This window comes from Anser anser, assembly GCF_964211835.1.
Source record: "Anser anser genome assembly, chromosome: 10".
Taxonomy (NCBI): Eukaryota; Metazoa; Chordata; class Aves; order Anseriformes; family Anatidae; genus Anser; species Anser anser.
In genome coordinates, this window is record NC_139730.1 from 12,497,675 (window position 1) to 12,517,625 (window position 19,951).

At 39.2% G+C, this 19,951-nt stretch overlaps 1 protein-coding gene across 12 annotated transcripts in view; it reads left to right on the forward strand.

The window, feature by feature from the left end:
- The window catches only part of NEO1 (neogenin 1), a 192,716-nt gene that overhangs the window by 160,833 nt on the left and 11,932 nt on the right, over positions 1 to 19,951 (forward strand). For 8 of the 12 annotated variants that reach the window (XM_083850528.1, XM_083850533.1, XM_083850526.1 and 5 more), the window contains exons 17-25: positions 753 to 976; positions 4,801 to 4,939; positions 7,653 to 7,760; positions 10,839 to 11,033; positions 11,747 to 11,779; positions 15,736 to 15,804; positions 16,645 to 16,792; positions 18,912 to 19,150; positions 19,850 to 19,942. In XM_083850528.1, coding sequence (XP_083706654.1) covers positions 753 to 976; positions 4,801 to 4,939; positions 7,653 to 7,760; positions 10,839 to 11,033; positions 11,747 to 11,779; positions 15,736 to 15,804; positions 16,645 to 16,792; positions 18,912 to 19,150; positions 19,850 to 19,942 — 1,248 coding nt within the window. The remainder of the gene's footprint in view (positions 1 to 752; positions 977 to 4,800; positions 4,940 to 7,652; positions 7,761 to 10,838; positions 11,034 to 11,746; positions 11,780 to 15,735; positions 15,805 to 16,644; positions 16,793 to 18,911; positions 19,151 to 19,849; positions 19,943 to 19,951) is intronic. The other 4 variants (XM_083850530.1, XM_083850535.1, XM_083850531.1 and 1 more) reach the window with 3 other exon arrangements.

Genomic DNA, 19,951 nt, shown 5'->3' on the forward strand with positions numbered 1-19,951 from the left:
CCTTCACTTTCTTTGTCTAAGTCTCAGTCTGCCATTACTTACATTAAACAAGTTGTTGGCTTAATTGTTTTTTGTCTTGTAACACATTAATACAAAGAGAAATTTGTTTACAAGTGAGCTACTATTAACGTATGGCTCGCTGTGCTCCCTGCTAGACTGTTGACATTATTTAGTTATTTTATACAAATGTTTAACACTTCTGTTTGGTTTACTCTCCTGAAAAGTAAGAATTCTGATAGATTTTATAGGGGACATTGGAATTCCATTTTTTTCAGTCACTGCAAATTTGCATGATACATGGGATTTGCCTGCCATGAGCATTCTTTAAAAGATGATGGGAGTTACTTTTATGAAGTGGTATTTATCCATCCAGAAGTCCCCCTCTCTTTCCTCCTCATTGTTTTCTGGAGGAGGAATCAGTGGATGTTCTGAGGCAAACAAAGTCAAAATTAAAACTATTGGATGTTTAGGGTTCTTAGGCCATGATTGCATGCACTCAATGCTAATGGCTAGGTGGCAAACTATAGCATAGATATGTCGTCATTGTCTTACGGGAACACAATGCAACAGTAATTGTATTAGCCAGTCTTATGTCACCTATTAACTCTGGCTTTTCTCTCTTTTTCTCCATTTCTCACTTTCATTTCATTGTATTACCCTGCATTTCCCCTTTTTTGTTTTTGTTTACATTAAAATGCCACCTTCTCCCTTTTTAATTATAATACACTACTTTTTACCCATCAATTCCCTAGACACTTCCGAAGTTGATTTGTTTGTTATTAATGCTCCATACACTCCAGTGCCAGATCCGTCTCCCATGATGCCACCGGTGGGAGTTCAGGCTTCCATTCTGAGTCATGACACCATAAGGATCACTTGGGCAGACAACTCTCTGCCAAAGAACCAGAAGATCACTGATGCTCGCTACTACACAGTTCGCTGGAAAACCAATATTCCTGCAAATACAAAGTACAAGGTATTGGAGTTTCAACGACGCCAGCACAGCTGGGATATTCTAATGACAAGTTTCATGTTTGAGTTATGGTTAAGCAAAAGCTGAGAGTCAAGAGAAGTGCTTAGAAAGCAGTATAGATGTGTATCCAGTTTTATTTGTGTTCACACATCAGTAGTACTCAGTTAAATCATTGCTTCAAAAGTTCTTCTGGGTTTGGTGGAAGTAGGTGTTTGTGGTCTCTGGTATATGTGTGAGAGATTGAGCTGGCGTGTTGTGTATGAGTGAATGGAAGAGTTGACTTGGGCAAGGAAGGAAGACACTTCCAGAATGACTTTCTGCTGGGGAGCTGTGGACACAGTGACAGTTTCCTACTTTCTTCTTCACCTTGACATGATGGCTTTCTGTGACACGTGGGCTTACCTTAGAGGGGCCAATAATGCATTAATAAGGTATGTGTTACTAATGGCTTCTCTCCAGTTAGCAGAGGACTCTGAATTTGTGTGGTGAGCCATGCAGTGGGAAATATTTACTCTGATAATTTGAAGTCTTTTTTTTTTTTTTTTTTCATTTTTACAACCCTTTATGTTCATACCAAGTTGATAGTGAAACTTCCCTTTGGGAACTGATGGGCACAAAATACATAACGATAACTTTATGATATTGTTGCCTGCCTTGATTTGGAGATCTAATTTGGGGTTGGATTTTTCAGTTTGGATCTTTTGAGTCGGTTGGTTGCATTTTTTAATTTCCAGAGCTGTTTGGAGGCCTGAAAAATGCTGACTGCAAATTTCACATTTGAAATGAGACTCAGAGGAAATGGTTGTTAAAATATCCAGCTAGTGGAGCTCCCTTTATGCTCTTAGAGAGCAATCTTGTTACAAACCAGATATTTTTTTTTTGATTGAAATGAAAAGATATATGTATGTGTGTTCCTTCTCTAAAGGCAAGTTATTTATGAATCCACATTCCTGAGTCATGTGCAGAGGATGTCTCGGGAGTGATTTATATAATGCTGCAGTTTCATTAGTTAAGAGCTTAAAAAAAAAACACTCTCAGTGGTAAATGAAATACTCCCACTGTTCTCAGTGCTGGCAGCCAGTGGTCAAGAAGTTTTACTCTGAACCAAAAATAATATGTAATGATGGAATATAGTTCAAAATTACTCATTTAAAAAAGCATTTGCCTCAAAGGACTTAAGTAAGAAACATTTGCCCTAAATCATCATTTTTAAACCATGACGTCTGGAGAACTTGTTTCCGGCTTTTCTTTCTTTGTTTCAGTGATAAAATCCGTATTGCTCAGTTGAACAAAAACAAATGGCAATTTTAAGACAGGCAAAACCTCTTTTTCAGCAGTGCTGTTGAATAAGCTGCTGTATTTCAGTCAGGTCTTTGGTTACTTTATTAAGTACGGACTAGTGTATTGCTCATCATGGCCACCTCTCTAGAAGCTTTGCTACCTATTGCACATTTTGAGGCTGTTCACCGAGTTGCATCAGAGCTTCTCTGTTACACAGCCTCGCACACAGAAATCTTATCTTCAGGACAGTTCTCTGGTATCCAGAGCTACATCTGTTCACTCTGGTGTTGTTTCATCCATCACTCCCTTCAATAAATGGGATGTTGATACAGTTTGTTTCATAATTTTCCACTTTCTATGCTTACATTCAAAAAATACTTATTCAAGAAGAGGGAGCATGCTTCAAATGCAAGTACAAACCTCAAGGAGCCTTATTTTCTTAAGTTTGTATAGGAGTTGTGTCCATGCAGAGCATATAAACACAGGAACAGATGTAATATAGTTCCTGAAGCTGAAATACTCCACTGTGCTTTGAACCGTGTAGTTTCACTAATGTGGATCAGAGAGCATTTTTCAAAGAATCTTTGTTGGTGGTGAGGGGTTGTCCTACGCGCAGGCTCCCTGTGATTTATATCAGCTATGCTCTCAAGCATAAGCTAAAATATTAAATCTTAACTTAGATCTTATAGGACTGTATAAAAAGAAAATGTATTTTACAAGGTAATATTAATGATGTTTATTTGTAGTAGGTGAGCAGGGTTTAGTATAATGGGATATGTTGTGATCTTAAAAACAGTAAATGGCTTAAAAATAGAGAAGGAAGCAGAGAAGTCTTGCACTCCAGTTTGGCCTTTCATGTGTCACTTACATTCAGGAAGATGTGTACTGAAACTAAAAGATACCAAGCTTCAAAGTCATAGATGAAAATATAACTTTAACCTTTAAAAAGGATTCCAACTGCCATGTATGGCTGAAGCTAGGAGCTAAAAAGTGCTGTAAACAGAATTGAGTGCTTAAATGGTGTTAGGGTTTTCCAGAGATTGTGGAGAGGAAGAAATGTGTGTACTTTGCAGGGGTAAGTCCAGCTCGTAATGCAAGACATTAGGAAAAGACTTCTCTGTTGGACTTGACATTACATTATTGCCTAGGCCAAAGGTTTTTGCAGTTTCTACTGTAACATCACTGTTTTCCTTATGTCCCTGAGCTGCACTGCAAAGAGCCTGGAGAAGATGTTGCTTGGCACTCCCGAGAGCTGATGAAAAGCTCTTCTGAGCTCATGGTTTCATGTTTGTACTAGGGAGGTTGTGTTCAGTCAAGCTTTGCCACTGAACAAATACAGGAACTGTTCTACTCTACACTTAAATATTTGAACCATTCAGCCACAATCACATTTACTTTGAAACTACACTGAATTTTTGTACAAGTTAAGGTTTAAAGGTAATGGAAGATTTAATTTTGATTAGTTTTATGATGTCTTTATGGTCTGTCAAATCCTATGATGTCTTAACTGGCAAAATGCTCCTCTGTGAACAAGCAAAGTACTCTGTACAAATTTAAGTATCACTTGGCTGACAGCTTTTTGAACTTTCACCTGGTGTAGCAAAAATCTCTCATTATATACTTGAGAAATAAGGGTTTTCTCTGCAGAATTTGGCCATGTTATTTGTCGAGTCTTCAAGGAATATGCATTTATAGGTGGTCTTTTCCTTGAAAAAGAAATCACTGAAAACAGTTGTTTTCTGAAGGCAATAGTTATTTATTAATACAGGTGTTGTATGACCCTGCCATATTTGGAAGCAACTAACTGTTGAATTCTACATTTAGATTTGTGTAGGTCAAGGTAAGGAATACAAATAGATGTAGAAACCTCTTTCTTTTTTCCATATGCCTCAAGTACGTACTATTTATGTTTAGGTCATGTATAACAACCATCAGACAGTTTGATTTAAAGGTCGAAAATTCTAGGTAAATGGCTGAGTTACAAATCACAGTATAAACCATGTGTGGTTCAGTGTTTGGTCCTAGATAACGATCCTTTCTGATAAAACCTAAGTGTTAATAAAGCTTCGACATCTTCGAGTCTCTCAGCACCTGTACCTTCACTTGATTTTTTTTTTTAAAGTATGTTAAAAGTTCACTGAAAATGTTAACAGGAATTTGGAAGGAAGATGCGGATTTCATGAAGGACTTCTATTGTTAGCTGTGCTTCATTGCTTTCCCTAGTTAGATCAGTTAGTGAAATGCTGTAAATTAACCCCCTGCCAAGTAGTCAGTGATTCAGCCTGCTGCATAAGCATGCCCTGGACCTCGTATTGCTTTTTTTTTTTTAATCTATAATTGGTATTAAATGTTTTTGCTCTTTGCAGAAGGAATTTCTAGCTCAGGATAAAACAATGACACCTTAATAGTTGATTAATGAATTGCATGACAGAGCAAAAACGTTAGAGAATTGATGACTGTGGTTATATTACCTGAGACGGGTGTCTGAGAGCTGGTGATGGATGGTTCTCAGTTCAGAAGTTACTGACACTTTGTTTTTCTTTCAGACTGCAAATGCAACCACTTTGAGCTATTTAGTGACTGGGTTAAAACCAAATACCTTGTATGAATTCTCTGTGATGGTGACTAAAGGTCGAAGATCAAGTACTTGGAGTATGACAGCACATGGAACAACTTTTGAATTAGGTAATCATCTGTGCCTTTCTGGAAGGGTTGACATCCATGATGAGATCAATAAAGTCTTGTCTGCCAGAATCCTGGAGGAGGGAAAGCATGTATTTAAAATGATTATGCTGAGGAGTACTTGCTGGGGGGTTCTTTTCTTTCTAGTTTGGTCAGAAATTCTGATCAAAAAAGAAAAACATACTCCAAAATTCAAAGGGATGATTGCATGCAAAAGAATTTACATCAAATTACAGAGAAGTAATTAATAATGTACCACAGTTCACAGACAGGAGAGAGTAAAGAAGCATACAAAGAAAATAATTTAGCAAGTAATAATTTAAATTCAGTATCATGATGATGATTATTATTACAGTGAGGAAGTGCATGAGGCAAATGAATCAAAACCAAAATCCCAATAAAAATTAAGACATCCAAATGAACCCTAAATTATTCTTCTTCAACGTGAATAGGCATTGCACTTCCCAGAGCTGCAGAAGTGATGCACTCTCCAAGAAGAGAGCAGGAGAGGGTTTGTAGCCGCTGGGGGGAACTCGGCCCCAGTGAGTAGCTGTGATCTCCAGAACCTCTCCTGACCTGTCCCTCATTAGCCCCCATCATCCTATAGTGTGAAATGATCTTTGTGCAGTTTAATTTACTGTTTATTATGCTGGTGTTTCTGTTTATTTGAAGAGTAGGGACAAAAAAGAGCCTATTCAAAATACCCTGCAGTTCTCAGACTAGATTAAAGTACAGCAAAAAGTCAAGTATGTAAAGAATTGGTCAGATCATCCAAGTATTCTAAAACAAGGATTAAGAAAAAGATGAAATCAGAAAGCTCCTAACTTATTCTGAAGTCCCATAATCCTTAGTGAGCGTCAGTTGCTTTTGAAAACATTCTCTTAGTTTTTGGTGAGAGTGATGTATTTGTCCAGAGGTAGATGGCTTTGTCCGAATGCATTCCCCCAAAAACAGAGAACGTCAGAGCAGTGGAACTAGCCCAGGTTTGCATGGAGGCTTGCTTCCCCTTCTGATGGCTATGCACATCCAGTGTTTGAACTGTATTTGGTACACACACACTGTTCTCATCCATAACTCTGTGCAGGGATTGTAGAAGTTGCACAGATAAAGTTCTTTGAAGAGAATTTGAAACTCAAAGTGCAGGAGCGAGGGTGAGATAGAGGGAGTTTCATTTCTTCCATTTAAATAGCATCAATTTCTATTTGGGGCACTTGTAAGGAATATTTGTAAATATGAACTAAAAGCTTGGGAACTAAGAGGCAAATGAAAAAAAGCAAAAGCTAAATATATTTTCTCATAACAGATCTTGTGATTTATATTACTCGCCAAATTCCTGAGTGTGTGACTCATTATTTTTGAATACTCATGACTTGCAGCGTTGTACAGGACTTGCTCCTCAACTAAGACTGAAGAAAAATACAGGATAACTGGTTTCAGTGTTGTTCTCTGCATTACTAATCTCTTGAGGGCTAGTCCTGAGGTTTATTTTTTCTTTGAAGCTTACTCTAGGGCCTTGAGTAGTGCTTTACATCATTTCTGTGGAGCATGCTTTTAAGTATCTAGGATAATGATTACAGTAACTTTTGAATCTCTTTTGCCATCCCTGGTTTCCACCTATTATTCTGCATTGGGATAATAGGTAGCCACCTCAGAGGATGTGCAAATTAATTTCTAATAGGTAATATACATAAAGCTCTTTAAACGTGGAAAGCACTCTGTAAGCACTAGATGTTACTATTACAGTATTAAATATCCAAGGCAAATATACTTTGCTAAGAGTTACCTAATTAAAAGTCTCATGTTTTTCATAACGTGGCATTCCACACTGTAGCTGGTTAATGCACCTTTGGAGAGTGGGCTCTGTGCATTTGAAAGCCATTAATCCAAGCCCCAGGTGGATATTTGAGTTTGCAGGGAGAAAGGTCTCAGGTTTCAGTCTTTCGCTGGAGTGGTTTGTGCCATTTCCTGAGTTTTAGGCAGGAGGGGCTGATGGGAGCAGAAAGCTCTCCCTCTTTTTCCTGCTCTCAGTTTTGCTCTCTGGAAACTCAAGGGACAAAGTTGGACAGTTGTGTTCTGCCAGTATTTCTGGATTGCACATGCTTCCGTGGTGCAGGTTTCCTTGCAAATCACAAATAAATGTTCAGTAAAGTAAGTTAAGAATTACTGGTTCCAATTCTAAACCTCTGGTGGATTTACTTTGCTGAATCAGATTTGAGTGGCAAATTGGCATTCCTGGGTCTTGGTCCCACCATAAAGCTGAAAATATGGAGATATTTCATATCCCTGTGCCTATAAAATGTGTTTATTCCAGAAGTTCATGCAGTTTTCCAGAAGTTCATGCAGTTTTTCTGATGAGCAAACAAATTCATGTCAGAAGTCACTAACCCCAACTACTAGAGTTCTCTGAAGGTGATGTGGTTTTGAAGATAGATGAGCTCAATCATGAATCACAGCGTCTGGTGACAGAAAGGCTTTAGAAACAGGTAACTTGCCATGGAAAGGAAATACCGCACACCAGATGGCATTTGCCAGTTTAATGGAGTAAATCAGTAAGACCACTGCACTGGTATAGTGGATTTATCTGAAGACTGAATGTTCAGGGTTTTTATTGTTGTATGTGCCTTTCTTTTAATAAAAGGTGAAGGTGCTGCGATTACTTACATCCAGTGAAATTGGGCAAACTGTTTCTGATAACCTGTTTTTTGTTTCTTTGCAGTTCCTACTTCTCCTCCCAAAGATGTGACTGTGGTGAGCAAAGAGGGAAAACCTCGGACAATAATTGTTAACTGGCAGCCTCCGTCCGAAGCCAATGGCAAAATTACAGGTGCAGTTTGCGTGAGCTACAAAGGCAGATACAAGATAGCTTGTTAACAGCAGAATGTAATCTACATAACTATGTGAACATATTCCATATTTAGCCTGGAGCTATCCACAGGTTCTATATCTTCTTTGCCAATCTTTTTAATAGCTTGGATTAATTATTTACTTTTGTACCCAGTAAAATATATATCAAGATATAAACTGTAACTGCAGTATGAAATGGGAGTCTAACCACAAATATAATTGAAAGTTTAAATATCTCAATAACTTTTGCCTTCATCAGTTTGTGCTATTCTAATAGCAAGCCTCCAGAAATACATCTGTTAATGCATCCGGCCTGTCAGTATTTTATTTAGAAGTCTCTGTCCCGGTGATCCTTGCCATCTTCCTGCCATTGCTGTGGCACAGAACAGACTTAAAGCCTGTTTATTAATCCCCTGACATAATCATTAGGAGCAAACTGTTATTTGACTTGGTAACTGCATCGCTTTCATGTAGGGTAAATCATTTACAGAAAACAATAATTACTGTTTCCTTTCTGTAAGCGTTCTGTTTGTTTGGATTCCCATTTCTAAAGGCTTTTTGAAATGATTCACTTCAGTTTTCCTTTTTTTTCCCTCCCCCAGGCTTTAAGCTTAAAGCAGATTTTATCAGCATACAGTTTGCACTGTATGATTTTGCTTTTGTTATCAGAATTAACTGTGGTACAAGAATCAAACCTTTGAAACCTGTCACCAAGGCAAGAGTATGATTATACAGTGCTCAGTGCTGTAGCCCGTGTTCTAGACAGGAGACAAAAATGAGTCTGATTCCTTTGAAAAGGCAGAATATTGTAGACTGCCTTTAGTAAAAGCAATACACTTTCTTATAAGTATTCTGAAGTATTTAATTACAGTAGTTTAAGTATTAATGTAAGAAAGACCCCTAAAAAGCAAAGTGGCACTGAGCTTGCAGCCCAGAGCCTGCAGGTAAGATGCTGTGGCTGTGCCAGGTGCACTTGCTGTCTTCCTGGTGTCAGTGCTAAAACAACAGTGTGGGAGGGTTGTGCAAACACACCAGCACACTGCTCTTCTGTGTGATCGGGTGCCATGTGTCTCATGGTGCAGCTGTGGGGATGCAGCTCCTGCAGAGCAGCAGCTCACGCTGCGCCAGAATGCCCGAGCCATTTCTCTCTGTGCATACAGATAGCTGTTTGTACCTTTCTCTGTTTTCATTTGTCTCTGTAAAGCCAGTTCTGCGTTTCTTTATTATCAGCAAGATGTTTCTTCCATATGGGAAGGAAAGCTTGACTGGAGGAGCGGGAGCCTTTATCTTTACTGCAGGTTAAAGGACTTGGTTGCTAGCTGTCAGTGAGGGTCATTGACAGGTGTGAAACGCAAGGCACAAATAACCCCAGCGTATATGTGCTCTTAAAAAGATAAGCCTGTCACCTTACATCACGTGTATGTCAGGAAGGGAAGGCGATAATACAAAGAGATCAGCATTCACTTACACAGTGCAATTAGCAAAATTAGCATACGCATTTTCCAGGTAACAAATCTCCTTGCAATGTCTATACTGTGAAGGAGAACCTTGCATTTTTTTCATAGGTGTTGGATGGAAACACACAGTATTTATTAGTATTTGCATAAGCGCTAAATTCTAAAATATTATGTGTCTATAGGGGTACGAGTCCACCAAACATCAGACTGGGTTTGCCAAGGGAGCCAGACAGGGATTTTTGGGGATGTGGCAGCTGAGTGCCCTCTGCTGGACAGAGCCATTGCCAGCGAGAGAAGCAGAGACGAGTAATTAATTACTGATTAACCCTGCTCAATTCATTCTGTGCAGTCATAGCAGAAATGCTGTGCAATGAAGTAATTCTGTGCTCTGGATAGCATGTCTGTGGAATACTTACTTGTCTTTGCAGTTCCTATTTTCCTTTGATGTGGCTAAGATGGATGTGAAATTCTGAAATGTGCTAATCTGGATTCCAGGTGCTTTGGCATCATAATAATTGCTGACTAATTAGTACAGTCATGAGGAAACTCAGTTATCTGGTGCCACTACGCTGTATATAATGCTTTCAGCTATCACTGTGTGCATGTGTTGTCCCTTCCTAGACAAGTTACAGATAGGTTGCTTTGTGACCTGTACAAGTAGCAAATTATTAAATCCAACCCACAGAGGTTAACGCGCCACCAAGGGCAGAAATTAAGCCTACCAGACCTACAAATGGTGTTTCAGGCATCATCCTCCATGCCGTACTGGCTACTGGGAATTACATGAATGTGAGGTACCAGCAAGATTTTTCATTTTTCTGAAGAACTGGAAGCTGCTCCAGAGAACCTGCTTCCCTCTTCTTACCGAACCCCACAGACAGGTGGGCAGTGGGACAAGAGCAGTAGCAATTCGTGCATGAAGCCTCTGACCTACCCCTATATTTGGGCAAATTAATGCCAGGGGCTCTATGTTCTTTGTGACAGAAATCACAATGCTTTTATTTCATATTACTTTGTATGTGCAGTATATTTAACACCAGATCACATGCTCCTCCTGTACTGTTTTCCTAGGACCTGCAAGATAGCATCAGTTCTCTTCAGATTGTTTCTTTGTTAATAAACTGAAAAAGTAATAAACCAATTAGATTTAATATGAACTCATAAACACAAGTTCTTTTGCTATGCATGAGAATGTTTTGTTGTTTCAAGGTTAGCAATTTTCCCTAAACATTAATACTTTGAAGATGTATTTATAAGAGTAGTTTTATGTTATTTTACATTACTTGGTCCATGAACAGATAAAGAGGTGGAAGCGAGGAATTCATCCATACTTAATGAACAGTGATGAAAAATAATTTTGATACTTTAAATAGATTTTTTCTCTCAACATACTTTTGAATAGCTTTAAATTTTAGATAGGAAGGCTGTCTAATACATGAATACATTCCTAGTCTTTGAAAATGTAAGAATACACTTTCAAAAACCCATAATCATTTAGCTGTGCAAATATCATTAAAAGTCGATGGAACTCTTGCTGTTAGATCTTACGACTATCCTGTTCTTTTATGTATAAAGTTCTTTTGTTTCTTTCCTTTGAATAGGGTACATCATTTACTACAGTACGGATGTGAATGCTGAAATACATGACTGGGTTATTGAACCCGTTGTGGGAAACAGACTGACCCATCAGATACAAGAATTGACCCTCGATACACCATATTATTTCAAAATTCAGGCCCGCAACTCCAAGGGCATGGGGCCTATGTCTGAGGCAGTTCAGTTCAGAACCCCAAAAGGTAAAGTATCACACATAGCTAAATATCTTCCTTGTTTTCTGAATGCCATCCCTATAGGAATAAGTCACCAAATAGCATTAATTTTATATTTAAACTGGAAAAGACAGGCAGATGATGAAGTTGGATTACAATAAAATTTTCCCTCTGATTGCTCTTGCATGTATTTAATATATATGCAGATTTTGCTCAACTGTTTGCTTATTTGTGTTATTTCAAAATTAGTGGTGGGCCTTTAGGACATCTAGTTATTGATGCTGAGGGTCCATGTCCCACATGTGTGTTTTAGAAAACTACTTTCTAGTTGCTTTAAGATTCTAGGTCTTGTGTGTCTTGTCTGCTCATGATAAAATGGTCCAAGGCAGCAGGGATCTGGAGTTGGTAGCCAGTGAAATACTGCTCGCTGCTGGCTTGGTTGATGTAATGGGAACTAGTGTGACGCAGCGGACTCTTTAATCACGAAGTGCTTGCTGAGGGCTACCTAGTGAAATAGTACAAACATAATACCTTGAAAAAAAAGTACTTTAAGGAGAGGTGAAGAATAAAAAGTTATGAATCTAACAGTGCTCTTTCCATGTTAGTATTCATGGTTAAAATTGAAAGCTTTATTCTAGCCAGTCTGTTTATGCTATGTGAAACTTGAAATTCTGTCTCTCACTCCTTCAAGCCTTATGATCTTTCTCTTGTTTTTTCCTTCCCTGTGCTTGTTCCACTAGCTGAATCCTCAGATAAAATGCCTAATGATCAAGGTAAATGAAGAGCCATGCTTTCTCTTTCACTCCATCCTTTCCATGTGTTGTTTTTTCCTTTCCATGTGCTGTTGCATGTCCTAAATGAAACAAGTATCTGCTGCTCTAAATATAAATGAGCAAGTTCCTGTTGTGCTTTTAATAGTGGAATAACTGGAAGCTCTATTTGTGGTTTGGGTGTTTGGAATATAAAGTGATCTCTGTAGTCAGATGTCACATGAAGGGATGAGTGGGTTGTGCCAGAGGTGAATCATTCTGTCAAAATGAATTTGGATTAAGTGATATTCCAGCCAGCCTCTGACCATTTATGCAAGATCTCAGTATACAGAGGAGGAAGATCAGACAGTTATCTAATTAGCACAAGTACTGTTTTGCAAGCTCTACGTCTATAATTATTTTTATAATAAGGGAAAATATATCTGCTCTAGAAAGCTTTTTTGCAAGAGAGATTCTGTTTGTCAGCTCGTTTAGACTCCAGACTCTGCTGAAGAGCACAGCATTAGCTACTAAAAGCCTTAAGGCTTTAAAATGTTTGCTTGAAAAATGGTAGCTTTGAGTTTACTACATTGCATTATATGGGGAATGTCCCAGGGCTATTTTTGCTTGCTTCCAAATAAGCTGCAAGCCTAATAAAAAGGGGAAGAATTAGTCTAAAGGGATGAGTTTAAAAGGACATTGGCAAGCAGCTTAGACATACAATTAAATAGATCCTAAAGGGGTTGAGAATGATCTTTTTTTTTTTAACTTGCTTTTCAACCTGTTATTTGGAAGTAATTTCTTAAATATGCTTTATTAGGCAATTACAGAGTAAATTCTTACTCAAACTAGAATAACAGAGATGCTAGCTGAGAGTCAGGCTTGTCTGTGAGGAAGCAGAGGCTCCCCATGTTGTCGTTAGTCCTCTCTTGCAGGTAGAATGGAATAAGGAAAGATTAAATGGTTTTATTTAAAAGTTGCTGTTTACTCTTGCTCTACTCTTCTAACTTCATTTCAGCAGATAACTAAATCTTCTCATCCAACATTATCTCATACTAAAATAATCTTTTCTTCTACTAATGATTTGATTAACATTTATAAATTTATAACATCTATAACTCATAAAGCCTACGTAAAAGCCAAGAGAGTTTTGTTTCAGAATTCCTATACGAGAATGTGGAGATCAGAAATCATGGCAATAGGTTAAATGTAGAAAAGGAGAACACAAGCTGAACAGCAGAAGAGCTTGCTCTGTGACAAGGTCCTATAATTGCAGAATTGTGTCCTTGAGGAATACTGAACAGGTTATTTGAGACTGGAAGGAACAAAGTCCAGTGGGACCAAGTCTCTGGTCACAGTGCTTCTGGCCTTCTTCTCCCCCGTGTCAGAGCTCTTCCTGTATTCAGGAGCGAGCTCCCCAGCATGTACAGGCTGTGCTGCTTTCTGGAATTAGACGCTGAGAAGTGATGTGGTCAGTTAGGTACCTGAATTTCACTATGTTTTGAAAACTGGCGTTCGTGCCTTGTAGATACCTTTGCTTGGCTGGAAGTGTGCACGCTGCTTGCTGCACGGAGGCCACGCGGTCGGTGCCAGCGCCTGGTGTCCCTGAGCTACCCCCTCTACAAGGGTAGCGTGCAGGTGGTTGTTCCAAGGATGTCCACAGCTGGAATATTGTTTCTTCCATATCTCTGACTTCCAGCGTTTTTACCATCTAAATGCAATTTACACTCTTGTCACATATGCACGCATCCAGGGGCGGTATGGTAGTGAGTGCAGGCCCATGATAAACTGCCCTGACTCAGGGTCTTACACCCACATTTACACGTCATCTCTGCTGCTCCGTGCAGGTGATTTTGCATATCTTACCATCATTTTATGCCATCTGTGAACTTTAGTAGCAATTATTTTAATTTTCTTTCACAGTGTTATTAAGGATATTGAATTATACTTGGCCAAGCTCAGGTCTTTGCAGAACCTCATTAGAAATATCCCCTGTGAATAATGATTCTGCAATTATAATTCTTATTCTTATCAGTTAATTAGTTGTTAATCTTGTTAATATGTGCCACATTGCTTTTTTATTATGCTATTTTTAACAAAGCTCAGTGAAATGTTTTATGGAAGTCTAAATATAGTATGTCTGCATAGTTTCTGTTCCCAACTAAATTTATTGTCTGACATTGTTTGTTTGAAAAGACCTGTTTTCAGTAAAACAGAAAGATGGACATGAAGTATGCCCCCATCTCCTGTCTGTCAGTTTTTCCATGATCTTGCCTATTATAAGGATCTAGCTCCTGCATTAAAAATGCATAGGGCTGTCTATTTCTCTTTTTAAAATATTGCCAGTTATTTTTATTGCCTCCTCCTCTGCCCCCCTCCAAGCTTCTCTGGTGCTCTGCTGTGTCTTCAGTGCCAGGTTTGATTCAGAGAATTCACCCTTTTTTTTTCCCACATCTCTTTGGTGCAAGTTATATGGTCATACGGATCTAAATATATTAAATACCAGCTGATTAAAATTCTGTTTAATTTATTTCATTGATGCTGCAAAATTACCAGTCCAGTACTTCAAAGAGAAAACTCGTTTTAACTGAATGCTATGGCCTCTCTGGGCTGGCAGGTGCAATATATCTTGTTCATTATAGATTTGTCCTGCAATACGCCTTTCCCATTATTATAGACTACACCTAATTCCTCACTGTATACGTGTAACATTCCTTCTTATTGTCCGCCTTGGGGATTATTCAGTAGTCTTGCTGGTGCCTTTGCTGTTCTTATCAGTTGTCTTTATTTCACAGTTACTAATTTACAGACTTTTGGCTTCAGATTAATAATTTCCATTCATGGCACATACTTACTAGTTCTTGATTAGTGTGGATTGTTAACTGAGAAAACCCTTCTTCCAGATGTAAGCTGCTGTATCTGGGGACTTGTTTTTTGTGTTTTTGACTTTTTGTGCCTACCTCTGTAAAAATGTGTCAAGTATAAAAAATTCTAGTAAGAGGAACATTGTTCTTTGCATGTTGCATTACGTTTCCCCCCTTTACAGTGTTTTTATCATTCGTGGTCATTTTGCATTAGTATATTCTAATGAAAACACAAAAGTGATGAAAAAAACAGGGCTTTTGTGCACCTTTTCTTCTGGAAGCCTTCTGCTAACTCAGGAGAGATCTTGGTATTAGAAGTGAACTTGTGACTTCATGCCTCTTGCTGTGGCAGCAAGCGATCTGAGTTAGACCTGACTTACATGAGGGGAAGTGCTTGGTAGAGGAGCAGGAGGACAGCGTTTCTGTGGGTAGGTTGGCTCTTGCATCTAGCACCCAGGAGATTCTGCTAAGAGAGGCTGTGCCATGTGCCTCGGTTTGTAATAATTAGCATATAGATACATTTACTTCTGTTGCCAGCCTATAAACATAATGCTTTGAAACTAATTAATTTGTTTTCCCTGGGTTTTGCCAAAAACATTTCTGTGATACTTCATTGTCACTTATGGCAAATGCAAAACAAACAGGAAAGAATGGGGAGAATTTTAAAGCAAGCTTTTAAGGTTAGGAAGGGACTTAATATTATATTTACTGTGCTTTTTCTTCCTCACTCACCGTAATTAGTGATTAGGAAAAGAAACCTGTATAACTACTGTTTCAGGATGATTAACTGTGTGTACAAGTGTGGCAAAACCATTTGCCTCAATATATACCTGTGTATTACTGCAAATAATTTTTGTTATATTGTTTAAAATGAATACTAGCACAGGAAGCTAATAGCTCTATTGAAGTGGTTCTCTTCCTGGAGAAACATAGTTGCCATATCTTTGTGTAGGGGGAGAAAAGGATTAAGAGATGCTCACAATTGTTCAGAGAGAAATTCCAAAGGAGCTGCCTTGTAGTGCTAGTGGGTGTTGGTGTGTACGTAGGTGTACGTGTGTCTGTATATATATGTGTATAGATGTATATATAGAATTACCATATATGTGACTTTTTCAGCTTCAGGATCTGCAGGAAAGGGAAGCCGCCCAGTGGACATAGGGCCAGATTACAAACCACCACTCGGTGGTAAGTGTTGTTACAAAGCTTTTCAATTCAAATGCAGCAACTTGTGGTATTTCAGAGTGATGAGACAGCCCACCAAAAATACTAAACTGTTTACAACCCAGACCAAATCTGTTTCCGTAACTTTTTTGTCTTATGATGGTAGCTGTGCCCATTCGAGAAACTGTTATCAGACTTCTGTCGTAGCACTCTTGCCTACTGCGTAGGGTATTTGGAAAAAATACCTTCCCCTTCCTTTTCATTTCAGTCTTGACAGTAGATCTTGTTCTCGGTTTAGTTTTAAATGCCTGCTCTAGTGCACAAGTGTAAAATTTATTCAGTGAGAACATATTAGGACGGAAAAAAAATCATCTTAACCCCTTCTCCGTATTAGCACTGGGCATTGTGGAGCCTTGCCCTTAGGTAACACTCATTAGTGTTACATAAAATGTGTTTTCTTTCAGAGGAAAGTGACCACTGTCGAATATTGATATGATTCGTGTGATTACTGGGTCCAGGGGAATGCCCATCGTGCTGTAGTTCTAGCAGGGTCCCAGGTTAACTCTCCTCAGACTCAACTATTGAATTTTTTTATGATAGCTATTAGAGTAGGGTGAACTTATAGACTGATAGTTGGAACTGGATCTATAAAGTACCTTACAGATTACACAGTTGTACAGAAACATGATTGGCGAATGACAGAAAAATAAGTAAGCATTTCATGTGAAATCCTAGCAGATAAACTATCATTCTTATTCTACTAATCTTTTTCCCAGTCTGGGATCGGCACTCCTTGCTTTTGTTGGGGATCTTTTCCAAGTCAAGTCTTAATAAAAAATAACCCTTTTCTCCCTACTCTTACAGGCAGTAACAGTCCCCATGGAAGCCCTACTTCTCCCTTGGATAGCAACATGCTTCTTGTGATCATTGTATCCGTTGGAGTCATCACCATTGTGATCGTGGTGATAGTTGCTGTCTTCTGCACTCGTCGTACCACTTCTCACCAGAAAAAGTAAGGGCACTTAGCCCTGTCCTACCTTTCTCAATGAATTCTGTTATTTTTCTCACTTAATCTGTTCTTTATGATGTATAGATCTTTATGATGCATGGTTCTTTATGATGTATGGATCTTTATGATATATATATCTTTATGATGAAGACTTTATTACTTTTAAGCCTTGTGAGCTGTAGAAGCTCTGTCCTGACACCAAAGTGTAGTAATATAGTGCTGTGACATGAGTTTGAACTCCAGTGTTTGGCAGATAACTCAGCTGCATTGATGGATGTTATCATGAAGTTGGTGATGATGTTCTTTGGCTTTTCATCAGTATTTCAGAGATTACAAAACATCAAAGGTTTACAGACAAAAATGCTATAACAGTGCTTTCATATAGACCTACGCTTCTCCCTGTCTGAGGAGAAAGTACTGTTTAAAATACCGGGATTATCTTGCATTCTTGTCTGAACATCAGCTTTGTGTGCTTGCAGTAATCACACCAATCTCTGGTGAATGTCTTGCTGGAAGCTCAGATGGTCGTCTGAGAGCTGACATCTCATTATGCAGCTTCCGTTACTGCTTGCGCCAGGATCAGAGGCAGAATTAATTCAGGCAGAGCAGCATGCAGGCCTGGCTCTTCTGTTTCCAACCCTGTGCTGATACTTCTGTGTAGAGCTGTGTGTGCTCAACAGCTCAGGCAGATTCTCACTTCTGTTCTTAGTATGTCCTCCACTGTGCACAGCAGGCTTCCAAGCTGTGCATGATAATAACTAATTCTTAGATAGATTACTGGAGTGGAATGTGGACCCGGGGCTGGACTCCTTAGAAAAGTGCTCCAGAATCCTGAATAGAACTGTGTGTCTGACTTCTACCCTCACTTAGAGCACAGACATCTGAATTAAGACGACAGCAGTGATGCTGCCATTTATTTGGCTACTGGAAGTTGTTCCTGCATGTTCTTTTAAAGAACTGAACAGAGCTGAAAGCTTTTTGTTGTTTTTAAGTTTGAAGAGACTGTTTTATGCAAAACAGGGTTTTAAGGAAGTCACTAAAAGCATGGCTTAGAAGGTAATTCCACTTTTTTTCTGAAGCTGAACCATCCTGCAAGAATGCAAATTCGTAGGAGAAGAGAATGTGGATATGTGAGAGAGAGTCTAGCAGCTGGGGGATGTGATGGGGAGAGGAGAAAGTTCATGGTCTTGTGCCCAAGAGAGGTTATTTATTTCTCAAACAGCAAAAATAACCCTGTGAAATTTTGCCTTTGCTTTCCCAGTGTCTAAATGCCACCTCCCACATGCAGCAACCCGCAACCTTCTGATCTGCTTCATTTGCTCAACTACAGAGCTTACAGCCAGATGCTGGGAGCATGTATGGCCGTGTATCACCTATGTGAGAGGCTCTGTTTGCCAATACTTTCAAAATTGTATGTAGGCAGATATCTTAGCCATTTCTAGCAAATGTGCTACCCAGAAGGGACACCTTCCTCCAGCACTGCCAGGGCCCAAAAGGAGAAGGGAGTGGGGAGGGCAGTGCTGGAACTCTGAATTTCATTTTTCCCAAATTCCTTCTTGTCAAATGTCTTCCTCACAAGCACTCTCCCCAGTTTGCTGCTGATGCTGTTCAACAGCAATGAAAAAACACATTAGTTAGATGTATCTAACCTGAGCAGTGGTAAAATGAATGTTCTTGTCATTAGTCTTTTGTGTTAACCATCCTGTTGGGATAATTGGCCATTTCCACACTCCTTCTGCAGCTATTGTTTGAGGTTGTTTGTAAACCCTGGAGTACAGCACAGCATGGTGTACATACACTTTGTGTTTAGAATATGCTTTTAATAACCATAAGCGCTGGAAACTTAATTTTTGTTAATGAAAGCTTAGTCTGTAGAGCACAGTTCTGCAGCATGTGGTACCATTTGAGACAAAATTCATGGCATCAGAGTTGCAGAATATGCAGGGGTATGCTTTGAGATGTCAGATGTGCTTATATGTAAAATTCAAAGCTTCCTGCCCAGTGGGTAGCTTTCGCTCAGCTGGATTCAAGATCAGAAAGAAATCTCTATGAAAATTTGCCTTTTTCAACAAGTGAAAGGAAGCATACATCTAAGAACATTTCATTTGTTTTCCTTCCCAAGGAAACGAGCTGCCTGCAAATCAGTGAACGGGTCCCACAAGTACAAAGGAAACTCCAAAGATGTCAAGCCTCCTGACCTTTGGATCCATCATGAAAGACTGGAGCTAAAACCCATTGATAAATCTCCAGATCCCAATCCAATCATGACAGATACCCCAATCCCTCGCAACTCCCAAGACATCACCCCAGTTGATAATTCCATGGACAGCAATATCCATCAAAGGCGGAATTCCTACAGAGGTGAGCTATCAGCAAATACTTTGATCCTGATTCTTAAACTATATATATTTTACTTTATCTGTCAAAATCACTTTACTGGCATGTTGTTTGGTTACCGTGTTTCTTTGTTCTTACTTTTTGAGTACTGAATTTGTCTTGTGCCTGGTTTATAAGGCTCTATGAAAAGGAAGGATCACGTTTTTTAGTGACGAAAGTGAATGCACAAGAGTTAAATTATGAATTTCCCGTAGTAAATACTGATCAGTAGTCAGAAGATCATGTAACAAGTGTGTGACACATTTCTTTCAGCAAACACACAATCAGGTTTCGGCACCTTAGCCAGCTACTGCTCATCTCTGAGGCTTGGCTGAGTTTCCACGTGGTGAGTGGTTCATGTGGTAATCCAGCACGTCTTACCCACACGCACGACTCTGTTCTACCACTCATTTCCCAGAGCTGCATCGCCAGAGGTTTGTGTTAGCCTGATGGCCTGGCGAGTTCTGGAGAGTGCCCAGTGATCTTTAACACTCCTCCACCTCCCCACTTCGTGGTGAAGGATGAAAGAGCTGTTTCTGTCAGTTGTGAGTCACAAAACTGCTTACAGACAGGAGAGCCCTCTTTTGCACTCAGAAATAACGAGAGGAGGATTGAAATTATCGTGGTATGGTATCACAGAAGTCTCGCTGCCATAGTAAATAACCTTCAGTATTCTTCCTTCAGGGCATGAGTCAGAGGATAGCATGTCCACGCTGGCAGGAAGAAGGGGAATGAGGCCCAAGATGATGATGCCTTTTGATTCTCAGCCACCTCAGCGTAAGTCAG